We start from the raw sequence: 16,498 nt of genomic DNA, 5'->3' as shown, positions 1-16,498 counted from the left end.
CTGTTAACACACTATGTGCATCTGTAGAGAACTGATTTCCCCTTACACTTCATGGCCCAAATCAGAACATGCTGTAGTCTCTCTGGAAAGCAGACTTTTCAGAACTGTCAGTGAGAATTGGGAGCTCTCAGAGAGAAACAAACTGGGTGAACCACAATGAAGTTCAACTTCAGACTGGAGCAGATATGATTGCATTTGGAGACAACACACAGAACTAAAACAAAGTTGAGCTGTAATGCACAGTCACTCAGTGAGAACTTCAACACTTTACTGAATGTGCTGCCTTGGGTATGCATATGACAGTGTATGACATCTATGCTGTATTTTCTCCTCCTGCTATGGCATCCAAACACACCTGCACCTACACGACACATGCACACAAATGCTGGACAATTAAGGCATCTTTGTGGCCTTAGAAAGGCTTTTGTGTGGATTCTCACTCTGTGTGCTTATTGGCAGGGCACACCAGGCATGAACCTACAGACAACATCTTGAGCTGCAACAGGAATTAAGTGTGTTCAATTTTAGATTTAGACAAGGAAAAAACAACTTGGTTGAGCCTGGATTCAAGTGGGCAGCTATTATTTCCAGTCAACAATGCAATGGCTTATTTTAGGCAAGATTTTTTTAGTGCCTTACCTCAGCATCTTGGTCCCGGAGCTGGTATGTTTTCTCTAAGCCCTGTAGTGTTCTGGGACATAATGTCTTCTCCTCCAAGAGATACTCCAGAAGCAAGACCAGCTGGTCAGGGAGAAGCTACAAGAAAATTAAATGCCATGTGTGAATAGAGCTCTACTTACTAAGCAATTAAACGGAAACAAACCAAAGAGGACAAGATTGTTATAACCTATGTACTTCCAGCATGTGTGTGAAATACGGCAAGAAGTCACAGCTGATTTCTGAGAAACCTCAGGTTTTACATGTCCATTTTCTGAAAGACTTTGTTCTGGGGCCCAGTTAAGACATTTTCCATGGCTTTCATTACTATATAGTTAGATCAGATCTAAACCATGTTTATCTTATTGAAACATAATCACAGCTTTTAAATTAAGATTTTTATGGAATATGTATGATAAGTAATTACACTTTCTTTGGGCTTGGAAGGAATAAAATAAGAATATTTTATAGTGCATCATTTCAGGAATCAACCAAATATATGCATATGTAATTAATTGTTAAGAGGGGCAATATTAGCCGTCACATGTGGAATTTCTCAATATGTTTCAGTGAACAAAGACAACACAAATAACTGACCCATAAAACAATGTTATAACATATTTTGACTCATATTCTAGATGACATTTCTCTAAGTATATAAATATATACAAATATATAAATACATATATACACACATATATATTTAGCAGTTAGTTGCCTGACTCATTTTCAAGTTGAACCTAATACAGCCTAAAAAAGAAAAAGCACATGAAGTCTGATATAGCGAGTGCCTAAGTGCTCTGTTTAAAAGGCTTATTGGATGAACAAATAAATAATTCAAACAGAGCTCAGAGAGAAATTAGACTAGCTACCAGGAAACATATATTGAAAATTCAGAGTTCAGTCAGAAGTTTGTTACATGCCCCAAAGCTTTGTCCACTATTCATCATCATATGGCACCAAAATCAGAACTGGGAAGGGAAAAAGAATTTAAGCTTTTGCAAAGAAAAAGAAACTAACACTGCTTACTTCTAAAATCCTCCAGATTAATGAAAAAGATACCCTGTTATTTTAATTCTGCTTACAATTTTTATCCCATGTGCAGATGCTCCACTCCCACCAAATACAACAGTTAACAATTAAGCAATATGACATTTTCTTCCCTTTCAGTCTGACATAATTTAATGTTAATATCTAAATCAAAATAAGGAAGAGAAGAGATCTCTAGGATTTCAATGATTTGTTTTCCTTGCATTTCCTTCCATGCATTTTATTGTTAAAGCTGTATTCTTAGGAACTGAGAAAAAAAATGTGCATCTTATTGGCTCTTACTGGAACACTTTCTAAGTGATACCCAAGCCTGTCAACAAAATGGACTTGTTAAAAACAGTCAGACATTCACAAATATTGAATTATTTCAATTTTAGGACAACCACTAAAACGCTAAGTTGAATGTTTATTGCACAGTCCAAGAGCAGCTGCCTAGAGGGTGGGGAGACACTTTAAAAAATAAAACCGTGAAGGCTTCTGGGAAGTGGCTCTGCTTGGAAACCGAATTCATTTTGAACACTAATAAAATTTGAAATACTGCAGAGCACCACATACAGAAAGGTAATCTCCTAGTCAGAAAGCTTTCTGTACTAACTATGAAGCAGAGCAATGCTTAATTTTTAGAAACTGTAGAACAGCTGCTTGAATAAATATATATATATATACACATATACATGTTTATAAATATACACACATGTACGTGTATAAATATATATACACTCACATATATATGTATTCAAGCAGCTATTTTACCGTTTCTAAATATATATATAAAAGTATGTGCTAAGGGAGGTACAGAACAACTAGGTTATTGTATTACAGTATATCTTCAGTATAATTGCTATACAGATTCAGCCACAGAAAGCTATTGTTTCAGATAACAGAATCTAAATGAAGCCAACAAAAGCAAAGCAGCAAAACAACAGACATGTCCTTAATTTACCTTTGTCTAGGGCTGCATTATGGGTGAAAATTTCTCAGAATTACAGGTTAAACTCTTACTCATCTATGTGAGACTGCAGAGCAAAAAATCTGAGATCATGGTTTCAGTTATTTTCCCACGTCTCAGATGCCCAAAATGAGACTTTATACACTAGTTTCCTGCTCACTGTTTAATTAAAGTCCAAGTTAAGATCTAGCAAACACGGGCAGAGAGGGTGGGAGCACTTGAAGAAGAAACACTGTCAGACCTGGAACTGAAGTGGCACTAGTGGGCGCAGCTATTACATTCTGTTCCCCAGTTACTTCCAAAAAAACAAAAAACAAAACAACAACAACAAAAAAATTGTTTCAGTTTTCCCCTGTTCTTTAAGTAAGAAAGACTGCCTAAGAAAAAATCTATCCAAAGGAAAGATACAGAAAGCTCAGTTGAAATTTCAGGGTGCGGACTGCAACAAAATCCCTCTTGGGTTTTAGAAGGCGTCTTTTTCCCAAATACAGCGATATGAATAATCATATCTCCAAAGCAAATTTCCAAAGATTATAAGTACCTTCATAAAATTACACTTAAACTTTTCCTTAAAAACAAACAAACAAAAAAACATTGTTTCTCATCTTCCTTGCCACCGTCCTTAGTTGTCCCATCCACCTGTTACTTCTCATCTTTCGCACTATGAAAATTGTTTGGGGTGTATGCTGTCCATTTTCCATTTGTTTGTCTTATTTTTAATACAAAGAGGCCCTAGCTGTTAAGTGCTACCAAAACATAAATGCTGGAGGAAACTAAAAGCCCATTTGCTTTAGGTATTGTGAAGCTGTTTTCATTTATGACAACTCATATTCTGCAATCGCACCTTGGATACCTAACGTGCATAAAAATCACACAGCACAGATACAGCAAAATACAGCAGGATAAACACTGTGTCAGTATTCCTCTCCTTGATGAAAACATTCTGAAAACAACCATAACACCCCAAACACAACATTTCAGTCTTCCTGTTAAAAAAAAATAATTAAAATTTCTCTCTCAACCACACGGGAATATACTCAATTGAAATGCTCAAATGTGATGTGATTCTTAAAGTAGATCACTTCTACCAGGAAATGTGGCAAATATTAAGGGATAGTATTTATGACGGCTACGATTGCTGTAATACCATCTGTTTATATTGTAAAGTAGATGGGTCTAGTCCCAAACTACGCCTGCCGCATGGAAATCATATTACTTTCCCAGGGTTTCCCCTCCCCCCAGATGAGAGTACTGACGCTACAAAGAGGGAATAAATTAGTGTGTTGTGATCAAGCACACCAGAAGTTTTCTGTCATGTTCCATATAATTAAACATCATCCCCACTATAAAGCTGTATCCCAACACTGCATACTTTACCTTGCCCTTAAACCTCTCCCGCAACTACTCAGCCTTTTGAAGAAGTTTACTTTGTCTTTCCATTAAATTGCCGTCTGTCCCCTGCTTCCCTTGCATTACCTGATGTGGTGGTTTTAAAGTTTAAGTAATTAGGCTCTTACCTCTAACTCAAACTGGAAATCACATGGAGTATCAAAACTAGTATTTGAAAAAGGCAAGATGAAAGAGTTAATGTAAATGTCATCAAATTGAAAATATAACTGAGGCTATTATCGAAGCAACTTTCTGGGGCTGAGATTCAACATATACTAAATATCCAGGAACTAAGAAAAAGCATTACTTCGTATTTTATTCATATCGGTACACAAGACACTTAAACCATTACACTTTCTTAAAATAAAAACTCAAGACAGTTTTGAAAGTTTCCACAAATAACCTTGGAACAAAACAGAGTTTTCTGAATCCTACCCCTAACCTGTAAAAAGCACAAAGAAAACAAATCTCATATCTTCAAAGACCTGGCACTGCAGCCACAGAGGTCGTCATCCTCACATCCCAGAAGACCACCCACACGAAGGAGCGTATTTATCAATCCTACGTTAACAAATGCAATAAACGCCAGATTCACCCTTTATACTAGAAAAATGCCACCGAAACATTTGACTACTGACCTTTCACAGCCATGAAATGTGACACAGATACATCTACTTGAGCATCCGCAGCACCAGTGCTCGCACGGCACCCTTTAGCCAGGACACAAATCACTAAAGTAGTACAGCTGGTATGCTGAATATCCCATTTGCTCCAGCCTGCACTTGAATGAAGTCATTGAAAGCCTCCTCGGAGGGGAAATGTGCCTGGGACTAATGCAGCAACCAATTGACAGTGGCGTGATTTCTATTATTACTCCATTATCACACTGGGATCTGTGCCTAAATGAGCATACTTCCTCCCTGATGCCATTTCCTTTTATCCTGGCTCTAGTCTAAAAGCGGATCAATGGGAGTAATATATATGATGTCACTTCAATTTACAGCTACTGCCTCCCTCTCTCACATGCACAGATAGATCAATTCTTCCCAAAAATGGTTAAGAAATGCATGGGGAGACTCTTCTCCCAGAAAAGGGTTCTCTGCTATATTTGTCTGTGTAACCACAGCAAGGAACTGTTTATACTGAGCAAAAACAGGGGGGAAAGTTTAAAAAAAAAAAAAAAAAAAGGAAAAATGTCACTACTGTATACTGGAAAATGCTGGCTGAAATACAATGCAAACGAGGCCCAACACAGAACTAATGCTATTTGACCTTTGAAAATCATACAGAAAAAGTTTCAAGTTTCTACGACACAATAGATTTCTGCAGCGTTTCTCTGGGAGAAGGTAGTCCCCTAAAACATTATATATATTTTCATTTACATTTTTACAAGATTTTCCAAGGTCAAACCAAATTCCTTGCCACCCCTCTCTTAAGAAAGGGAGGGCAAAACCCCACCCCAGTGTTCAATAGTGAATGGCTCCCTTCAGACAGAATTTCCTCATTAATTGCAGATAAGAAAGCACTGCTACTAGTACAGCAGACAGGATTTATAGGGCCAGGCCATCTCTGTGCCCATGTTCTGAACGGATCAAACGAGTCCCTGAACGAATCTCGCTTTATAAACTCTCCACATAGACAATTTGCCTTGAGGGCTGTTTTCTCCAGGCTGCAATTAAACAAAAAACCTTTATAAAAGAACCCCCCTCCCCCTTCCTTGAAACATTTAGAAGACTGTCAGCTTGAAAATTCAAGAAAACATTATTTACTCAACATTTTTAGACAGACGTTGTCATTATTTACCTCAAATGATATCCTTAAGATGCTGTTTTCATCTGCATGACGACTTCTTCTAAATGAAAGCAAGGCTCCCCCTGCCCGCCCCCCCAGGGGCTAAAATGTACTCATATCACGTAACATATGAATTCATTAAAAACGTCCACACTAACAGCTGTTAACTAGCAAAGTGCGATACACTGTGCTTAAGAGATTCTAAGTCTGAAAGAACTCGTCTACAGTTTGATTAATACACAGGGAAAAAAAAAAAGTAATCTGCAGCTGACAAAAAAAATGCTTTGAACTGGATCGCAAAATAGAACCCATGTATTCCAAAGGCTGACAAAAATCTTGAAGAGCATAGTGGAGCAGACTGTTCTGCTTAACTTTATTTAGGTCAGCCTGTTTATGACTTCCCTCTTGCTGAAAAATCAGCTCCCCTTCGAACGTTTACAAAGATAACTAGACCTCACTAAATTTAAAAACAAAACAAATATCTGCCTGTAACACATTATCTTCTACTTCAGAACTACAGTTCTCTGAAACGTGTTCCCACTGTGTGCAAATCTTTTCAGTCTCTGCTCAGAGTAATCTTACTATGCTTGGCAAATCATTTTTCAACATCTATTTTAAAAACAAAAAGACTAAACATGAATTTTAGCGTTTTTGTTTTTTAATTCAAGGAATAGAAATTCCTATAAAGTTTGCTTCAAAAACACTGATTCTGGGAAATTTAGGAGGTCTGGTATCTCTTGCTTCATGCTAGTTGGACATAAAAACGAAACCAAGAGTAATTTAATAAAAACCCGCACTTATATTTAGTTTCCCAGCTATTTTCCTCTTCGTAACATCAACATTAATGATTTCTTGGTTTTGGAGGAAGATCATCCCTGTCACAAATCATTTTAAGGCCAGTATCTACTCAAATATACAGCTTTGATTTTCTGGCCACACTTTATGAAAGCACTGCTGGATGAAGGACAGAAATCCCAAAGAACAACACAACCTTCCACGTGCACATAAGTCAAATGACTTGATGTTCACTGACTTGTAATGTTCCCTTTTGAATACAAGGACAAAAATAGTAGTAATCACAATGAAACTGTCAATATGCAAGTAATAAATGTTATCCCAGATGACGTTGCTACAATTTCGGGCAGGCTTTTGGAGGATTCAATACGAAATTTTTGTGCATGCTTGATTTTAATTACAACTTGAACTGACATATGTAACACTAATGTGTTCACAAAGCAATAGAACTTGGGAAGCTTATTCTAAGCAATTCATTCAGCATTTTTGAAAGAGGAGTTGATAGAAAAACACTTTACAAATGTGGCTGCTTCTTTGAAACACCCTTCTCAAAAATCTGTCCTAAATTAGCATTCACTTATCAAGTAATGTTTGCATAACCAGTGCTGTACTTCCCTAAATGTTATGGATACCCAATCTGAAAAGGCTCTTGGGACCTCTTACATGCTTGCATTTTGTCATACTCATCACTCTTTTTGTCCTGTGACACTTTACATGAGATTTTGACATGTACAACCTATTGTGCAGATCTTGCCGTGCTATTCCCACCCACCCATTTGGTACTTATGCATGAAATTTAACATTTGATTTTCTAAACAAATGAAAAATATTTGTAGGAAAGCATTAAAGCCAAAGCAGGCAGGGAAACTGTGGGTTTATGTGTTACAATATTCTGAGACAGGAATAAAAGGATTTCATTTTATCAATAGTTTAAGCTGACTCTCAATAGATGAATCATCAGCATAAATTAATATTTTAAACTGTCTCATGTTTTGTGCCTGATAACCTGGCTACACGTTACCAGCAGTGGTTTTAAAAGGCCAGCCATTGCTACCAGTCGATAAACTTTTTTTTTTCTTAAGCTAAAGTACAAATATTTTCCCATAATTTACTTAATGGAGAGAAGATCCACTTATGAAAAAATTCAACATCTGCAATCTAATATAAATGCACTGAAACGTCAAAAATGATTAAACCTTTATGATCTAACATAGTGCTGAGCCAGCAAAATGAAAACCAGGTGGCTTCCACTGCAGGTTCAGTCAGGTTGCACAGTGCTTTTCCTCAGCTCTAGTTTTCTCAAAGCAATGTTTCACCATAACTTTACCCTTGAGCATAATAATTCCCTTTTAAGCATAACAGGCTACACATTGTCTATTCTATGCAGATCATCATCATCTCTGCCAGTCACTACCTTGCTTTCAGCACATGCTGCTCCTAGCTTCTGATGAACTGGACACGGCAAAGGAGAAGTAGATGCAGGAAGTCAGATTCCAGCTCTGAAATCATATACTCCATGGGACCACAACTTACAGAAACTGTGAGCAGACAGCGTAGCTCTGACACAAACTGGTGTTGAAGCTGGCAGCAGTATGATCTTCAGCTACCTCTAGACCTCAGAAGAGGCAGCGCCCAGCGCCTGACAAGGTAATCAGAGCATCAGCCCTGTGGTTACCCACTCTCAGAGCACGTGAAAGCAGCTGGCACCAAGACCACCCTCTCATCAAACAGCAAACCCAACAGAGGCAGTTCAGGTTCAGCAAAGACTCCATCTAACTGCAGAAAACAAAGACGAAGAGAACTCTGATTTTATTTGCCAGGCACTCAGACTACTACAATTAAAAAGATTCATACAGAGGACTGGCGAGTCTTAGTTAGCAATTGGTGGAAAGATGTCTTACATGAATTGTAGTAGATGCTGATGTGGAAGCACTTGCCTCCTTATGAATAACCCCACTGAAAACACTCCAGGTCTCAGCCACTCCTAACTATGCGGCTGATGTTGAGTTCAAAGGCAGTATAAACCATCTCACCTTGAACGACCATCACTTAGATCCTCTGAGAACATACAGGCCAGTGAATGCCCTGTGAGACACTTGGGAAAAAAAGGCATCTACACAGGCTGCAAGAGACACCAAAAACCAAAGCCAGACAGTCTGCAGAATGACAAGTTGGAGTAAAATTATCACGGTATGCTTGCTGCAACCATCACGGAAAGCACCTGCAGAGTTCCTTTGTTGTTGTCGTTGTTTTTTGTTGTTGTTTTTGTTTTTTTTTTTTTGTTTTTGTTTTTTTGACTCTACATACAAACCCTCAGTATGTATTACATAAAAAAGGGACAAAGAGAGACAAAAAAAGAAAAAAAAATAAAGACTGCTAATAGAAAAATTAAGTAATTTTTCTAAGCTTTGTGCAAATTACTGAGTAACCTCAGCACTTAGCACTGGGAGTGCCAAAGTCTATCACTAGGAAGTACCTTGGGCCAGTTAAGCTAATTTTTCGATACAATATTCTTGCAACAGAACTAAGCCGAGGTTAGCTTAAAGTAGTATTTTATTTTATTTTTTTCCCTTGAGAAATTGGCACATACATGGAAATTTCTGGAAATTTTTTCTACCTATGCCTAGTACACACGATCTGGTCAATGCCCAGAACTCATCTAGGATTGTGCTCTCCAGGGATCGCAGGCATTCACTTGGAGTTCCCAGACCCTCTCTCTGTCTGGCCAGGTCATGTGGGGACCAGGACTTGTTAACCAGAACACGTTCTTTCCTGATGAACCAAGGACAAAGGTACTGTATTTGCCATAAACTATAAGCACCATTTTGAGAAAGAACCTGAAGAAGAGAGAAAACTGAATACACTTTCTTCCTTCTCTAACCCTTCATCGGTAGGGCTGCTGATGAAGAAAGCCGTATCTCATGGGTGTAGCATATGTGACTGCTTCACCATGTAGGGCTGTCACTGTAAGAGGTTCACCGCTAAAGCACTAATAATGTCATGAGTCTTCCTGGAGGAACGTACGAAGCACAGATGGGAAACTGCACTTTCATCACATGACCCTTTACTCCTAGAATTCGCAAGAACAAACACTTTTCCATCCTTTTTTATTTCAGAATAACAGGTGATGAGTGGTTTCATGAATAATTATGTCAGTTGCATATTTCAACATTTGTAGATCAATTGCATTTCCAGACCTCAGCTAGCAGGATTTTCTTCTGACCTGAAATCTGGCTCTGATGCCTTCTGCATCCAAGAAAGCCTACACATCTTTACAATAGTCTGTCCAACACATCATGTCTCTTTGATTCTTAGTGTTTTTATTCAATTATTTTTATTTGCTAACCAAACAGATTAAGTGGATTCAATTTTCAGAAACGCATACATACCTCCAAACAAGGTCTAATCACAGACGACCTTAAAATCAATGTAGCTGAAACAGGTGAGATCTAAACCCAGGTCCATGCAGCTGATGTTGGGGTTTTATTAGAGACACATGCAGAGTCTGAAGTCATTATATAGTCTCCTTTGACCAAAGATAGAAAGATACTGATGATCCACTACCACACAGTCCTCTTGAATCCTTTTTTTTTTTTTTTTTTTTAAAACCAAGCTCTCACAATGACCATGACTTAAAATCTCCAGTTGTCTGGGAGAACTTGTTCACCATAGCTGGAACTGATTGAGTTCCATAACCACTACTGCTCCTCATCTCCTCATCCCAGTTACCTCAGCATCTCAAAAATTCAAAAATAAGCCTTTGGCACTTCAGCAATTACTGGGCATGGACATCTCTGCAGCAGCACAGGTTATCGTGTGTCCATCATACCGCTGTCCTGTTTCTGCAGTGTTTTCCCCCAGAACTGCTCTCACCCAGCCACTGCAGCCTGTGCCCGTGATCCCAAGGAGGCCACCTGTGACTGCCAACCAAGAATCACATGCAGGAGCCTCCGTCCTACAACTCTTCACGCAAGGGGAGAGTTGCAGGATGAAGGGGAGAGACTGAGCTTTTAAATAGGGTGATCTAAACTACTTGCTGCTCACAACCACCGGCACTTCCCACTCCAGCCGCATAACAAGCTTTTCAGTTTTGCCTGCTTTAGTACATAGCAGCATACACTTAAAAAAGAAAAAAAAAAGTAACCCTTTCTCCTTTGCAAGAAACGTTTTCTGAAGCAAAAACACTCCACTGCACACAGCTCTCTCCAGGGGGAGAGGATGAGACAATAAACACCACATGACAGATGTTAGTTCATTGCTTAATGCACTTGTGGAAGCTACTCAGATCCTACGGCAATGAGTGTGGTATGGAACAGAACAAGCATATCCCATTACTTTTTATTCCTGATTTGAAAAATATGGATGAGATTTTATTTAAAACTGTTGTGAAAGACAATTACCATTGGAAAAAAAAAAGCCCTTTAAAAGATCTGAGGACAAGTGGATGAGTGTTGCACGACATCCTTATTATGCCCAGTGCTATTTAAAAAGATTCTATAGTTATTAGCAAGGATCCAGCTGCCAGATTTTCTGTTTCAAAATCCTATATAGGAGCATTAAAACTTACTATAAAAATAAATCCAAGCTGAAACTTGCTGGAAACAAACTTTTCCAAACTGCAATCTGATTTACATATTGCTGTCTTGAAGGAGTGCAAGAAACTGAGTAGCTTGACAAAGGATTTGCACACCATTAGTGTGTGTAGGAGCAGGATTTATTATAAAAAAAAAAAAAGGCAACAAACACCCTAATAGTTGAAATGATAATGGTTTCAGAAGTAATTAGCAGGTGAAATGTGATTAAAAAAAAGGTAAAAGTGCTAAACTCAGTTCATGTTTCTCAGATGTGACTTTCTGCAATGCCAAGAATGGCGCATAAAGAGTAAGAATTATTTTATTATGTGTACTGACCAGTACTTCCACATAGAGGTATAACATTAATAATTACTTTTAGATCCATCTAATGGATTTGTTTCTTGTCTCATAACTGCAGCTTCATGAGAGAACAATTCTGTTCAATTTAACAGAACAAACTTCTTAAGAGCTCTCTTAAAAAGCAAACAAAAAGTATTTTCTCATGATTATAGAAGTGTGTGCTGCTTTTTTGGCAATGCAAGTGAGAGAAATAGAAAAGTACTTCAAAAAGGAAAAAGGTATTTTAGAACATATTACGCAACTACAAAGCTGATGAAGGTAAATTAAAAAAAATACAGACATTTAAGGCACCAATTGCCTTATAAATTCACCCTCACAGCTGAAGTAAAATTAGAGGCCTAAAATACATTAATTTCCTTATAAAATAGGTAAAATGCAGATAAATATAATTTATTATGCTTATTTTTAATATTGGTATATGCACATAAGCAAACAAATATTCTCAAGTGAAAATTCTAACCTGTCTTTAAATCCCTCTTTTTAATAACAAGTTGGTTTGTTGGTGTTTTTTTTTGTAGTAGTTATTTACCTTTAAGAGGGATTCGGTGAGCTGCTTAAAAACCCTTAATTTCATAACCCCCCTCCATTAAGGGTACGTGTTAATGTTCCAGAGTACCTGGAGTCATTTAACATTTATATAAAAATCCAAGTTCCATCGATAAAATCCAGTTTCATTTCCAGATGCGGGCATGTGGACAAGTCTTCTTGTTGAAATGATGCAGTGTTCTAAGTTCTCCATTTTCAAACAGCCTGCATACTTTCTCCAGTATTTTCCATCAACCGTTTACTTCCCCCATTCATTTTTAAAGGTATTTTAAAATTGCTGGTGCTTTACGAATGACGGGGGAAGTGAAGGGGAAAACATATGTTGCAGAAAACAGGACCAAAAAGTTCCGCTCTGAAGTTACTTATTTTATTCCACGAATGTGCAGAGAAATGGTTCAATTTATTGCCACCCATTTCCATACTATTTCGCACACCACAAAACAATCTAGCAGGTGCAAAGCACAGAGCTCCCCTGGATTCCCTTCCAGACAGCTTCTGCTCTGCATAGCTCGGGCTATTTCATGTAGACCTGGACAAGCTGTTTTGGGGGACAGCCCAAAATTTCCTGACAAGCAGGTGTTGAGCAAAGCACTGCAATCAGTCATGGAGGGACCCACTCTCCACAAAACAGCTTTTAGTTATTTGTGTATCGGTAAGGCTGCATGCTATTTAACTTCTCCTTCTGCAGGAAAGGAAAAGGGGAAGGGAAAAAATATTGATCTCAAGGAAGGGTATATGGAAAACTTGCCGACCTATGGCATCATTCCATACTCCTATCGCAAGGAAAACACCCATGATTTCACTGGAATATTTAGTTGTGTAAGGAGTGCAAGGCTGGCACTTCATCACTGGACTTGTGTACTAATGTGAAAACAGTCAAAATAAACAGATTATACCAGGGAGCAGTGGGTTGCTGGTGCAGTAGCTGAGCATTATTTATAAACTAATGTCTGGATAACCAGTCAGTTAAGTACGGTGCTTCAACAGTAATTCATAATCTTATATACTAACGGAAATAGTTGACTGAACAGTTGGCTTTAGGGAGCACCTAAAATGCTGACAGAATGAAGTTATTTGTTTAAACAATGCAATCCCATGTTTAATTTAAGAAATTGCTTAGTAACGTGTTCACTTCAACCTAATTTATGTTCTGAACACTGAAATGCAACCTAATACACATTGCAAAGAAAGTATCTGCTTAGTATATATCTTGCTGTTAAGCAAAGGCAAGAGCCCGCTCCATCATCTCTCTCCAGCTAGCAAAATCAAGCTTTAAGTCTCATTTCAGATATACGTATGCTGTTTCAGCCAAAACAGACCTGAAGTTTCCTTTATGAACTTAAATTCTCAGGTGTTCGTAACTTAATTATAAAAATTCCCTTGAGCAAAAAACTTGGCATTAAAGTTCTCAGCCTATAAGAGATTTAAAAGATTACTTCCACTATTAATATTGCAAATAAAGTATCCGTGACAGTTTATTGATTTAAGACAAGTATCTATGACTAAATTCCTACCTTTTAGAAATGAAAACTTAAAAATTGATAGATTTGCAAAAGCAACTCAACTAATCATGTAAATCAATGAAATTAGGACAGCTATGGCAACAAACACCACACAACTTTGGCTACTTGAGTATGTTTTCCACTGGCAAATTTAACCCTTCATAGCTCCATCTTAAATAACATAAAATAAATATTCCTTAAAGTATATCACTTTTTTTCTTTAAGGCAGACAATAGAGATGTAAGTTTCTTCCCCCCATGTTTAAAAGTAGTCCCCTGAAGTCTCTTTCTGACTCCTATCCACATCATCACCTAACCCCCAAAAAACACAAGGCAAAGGCAGCTTATGGGCACAGCCCTGCAAACACTTGTGTAATTAACTTTGTGTGCACAAGAATCTCCACTGAAAAAAAACAGTAGCATACACATGTGAAGAAGTCTACAGGATCAGGCCCCCTTATACGTCACTTTTGAAAAGACATTATGGGATTTAACAAACCAATAGCAAAGTCATGCTTTAGAATTTTAAAGCAGCAATACATTCACTTTTTTTTTTTTTTTTAAGAGGCTCAGAATACTAGGAGTCTATATTATATTATAATATATTACTTAGATTACAGGATAATTCCTTTTAAATACCGTTTCTTCTCTGTAAAATCTAATGAATTCACTAATTTTCGTAAAACTTTCAGAGACCATTCAGTTTTCTGTACTGAAATAAACACAATATATTTTTGGAAATGTAACACTCCTTATGACCACCCCCTATGCCTCAAACCCCACCAATTTTTAAACACAAATGTGTTTGCTACAACAATATGCCAGGCTTTAAAGCCATTTCTGCATACCACCAGATTCTGCCTGGGCAGCTGCCGCAGCATGGACTTTAAGATGTATTTATACCCACAAGCCTGAGAAAGCTGGGAGCCAAAAGCACCCCACACCTCTGGAAATTAAGGACATCACAACTGTAATGTACACATTATAATTGCCCAAGCAAACCAGGCAATGTACACTGAGATCTGCTTCTCTTCTCTTTTTCTGTCAATCTCATAGTTATTTCACCACGGGCTCTTAGGAGGGCAAAATCCTGCACACAATCAGCTTAGCTATGAATCAGTATATCTGTCTTCATTTTGCCAATTTTCTTTGTCTAAATTTCCAAGAAGCTGAAAAATTCACTTTAAAGAAGGAAAAACCATGTTACACTTTGCCTTCGATCTCATCACAAAAAAAAAAAAAAAAAAAATCTTGAAAAAACATCTGAACAGACATAGGAGGCTGGTAACATGCGTGTGTGTATATATATACATATATACATACACACACACACGTAAACTATTCCTGAAGAGGTTGCCTGTATATACCTCTAAAGTGGCAGAATAGATATTAACCGTGCTGCAAACTCCCAGTTTGGCACTGGCAGGTAAAACAGTCTCAGCTGAGTATTGCTGTTCTAGTATCACGATCGAACCCTGCAACAGGCAGCAATATCCTTACATAAACACCACTGAAACAAGCGATTCACGAAAAATCTAAGTTCTTAAACACTGCTAAATGCAAATGGGCAATAGAGGCAAGAAGGTGATATGAAAGGAAGCTCACCAATATTCAAAACAAGTGCCATAACCAGCAATAGCTGAATTACTCCAAGAACTGTTAAGGCACATGACAAAAGAAATGCAGTGCTATTGTGAAAAAGCTGAAAGACAAGGTTATACTTACTGAAAATGCAATTTCAGTTCCAATCAGTTGGCCAAAGCACAGAGTCCTTTAACCTGTCTATACCTTTACTGTGGTGCCTCTATAACATTTGTCTTCTCTTCAGACTAAATACACAAGCTCTTCTTCTTAATCTAAATCCAATCACAAACCAGTCTTGGACATGCTCCACCCTTGCAATTACATATTGCTTTTGGTGATCATATTCCACCTCTTTTTCCCTCCTCCTTTTTCATACTGTATTGTTTTTTATTCAATGCTTTTCTGGGAGCATTCTCTGTCATCTAATAATCATATTAATTAGAATTTAAATTTAAATTTTGGCATTTAAACAACATTAAACTAGTTTTGACAAATCTTACAATTCCACAGGCAGTAGTAACATAAGAGTAAAGCCCTGTTTCATCTGCCCCTAAACGCATGTGAATTTCTAAAAGACAAAAACAGAACAAGAAATGTTATCCCACTGCTTTCTGTAGCAAGATGAGTGTCCACTCTCGTAAATAAGAACTCTATTAATCTCAAGTACACTGACTTTAAGGAAATATAAGAAACGAACATATCCTTTGTCTTTAATAGCTGACACATTATATAGGTACACTGATACTTGCCAAAGGCAGCACATATTTCTTAATCTTTGGGACAACTGCACCTTATTTCACATACAATTTTAATGTAAACAAAAATAAAAAAAAGTAACAGCCTGTTTAAACTGGAACTGTAGTTCCTGTTTATCAGGAATATTATATAATTAGTATGCTTACAGTAAAATCGTAAGTGCTGGTCTGTATGATTTCACAACAACAATCTCAGTTTATAGGGTTCTGCCTGGAGTAAACAAATAAAGCAATGGTACTCAACCAGGTACTTATCATTAACATAGCCTATGTACATAAGCTGCATTTCTATTACGCGTTATCCTTCTATACTAACCTTCATTGTCAAAAAATAGTCTGTCCAAATGTGTCACAATCCTGACTAGTTTTGAATGTATCTGCATGGAGTGAAATAATAGGGATCCATACCTTTTTGAGATGTGTCTCAAGAGAAAGAACAGGAAAGTGATTACAAAGACTTGTTGCGATATTAATATCATGCATATTTTTTGTCTCAATTCTATAGAGTGAAGAGGACTAGTTTTCTCTGGAAAACATATTTTTTTTC

At 37.5% G+C, this 16,498-nt stretch overlaps 1 protein-coding gene across 10 annotated transcripts in view; it reads right to left on the bottom strand.

Annotated features, from left to right (window-relative positions):
- AOPEP (aminopeptidase O (putative)) overlaps nt 1–16,498 on the bottom strand; it is a 199,733-nt gene that overhangs the window by 23,404 nt on the left and 159,831 nt on the right. For all 10 annotated transcript variants that reach the window (XR_011091064.1, XM_068666251.1, XM_068666252.1 and 7 more), the window contains one exon: nt 640–756. Coding sequence is in view for 9 of the 10 variants with exons in the window: in XM_068666251.1 (XP_068522352.1) it covers nt 640–756 (117 nt within the window). In the remaining variant the exon portion in view is untranslated. The remainder of the gene's footprint in view (nt 1–639; nt 757–16,498) is intronic.

Source organism: Anas acuta, chromosome Z (assembly GCF_963932015.1).
Source record: "Anas acuta chromosome Z, bAnaAcu1.1, whole genome shotgun sequence".
NCBI classification, from domain to species: domain Eukaryota; kingdom Metazoa; phylum Chordata; class Aves; order Anseriformes; family Anatidae; genus Anas; species Anas acuta.
This window is presented reverse-complemented; position numbering and strand designations above follow the sequence as displayed.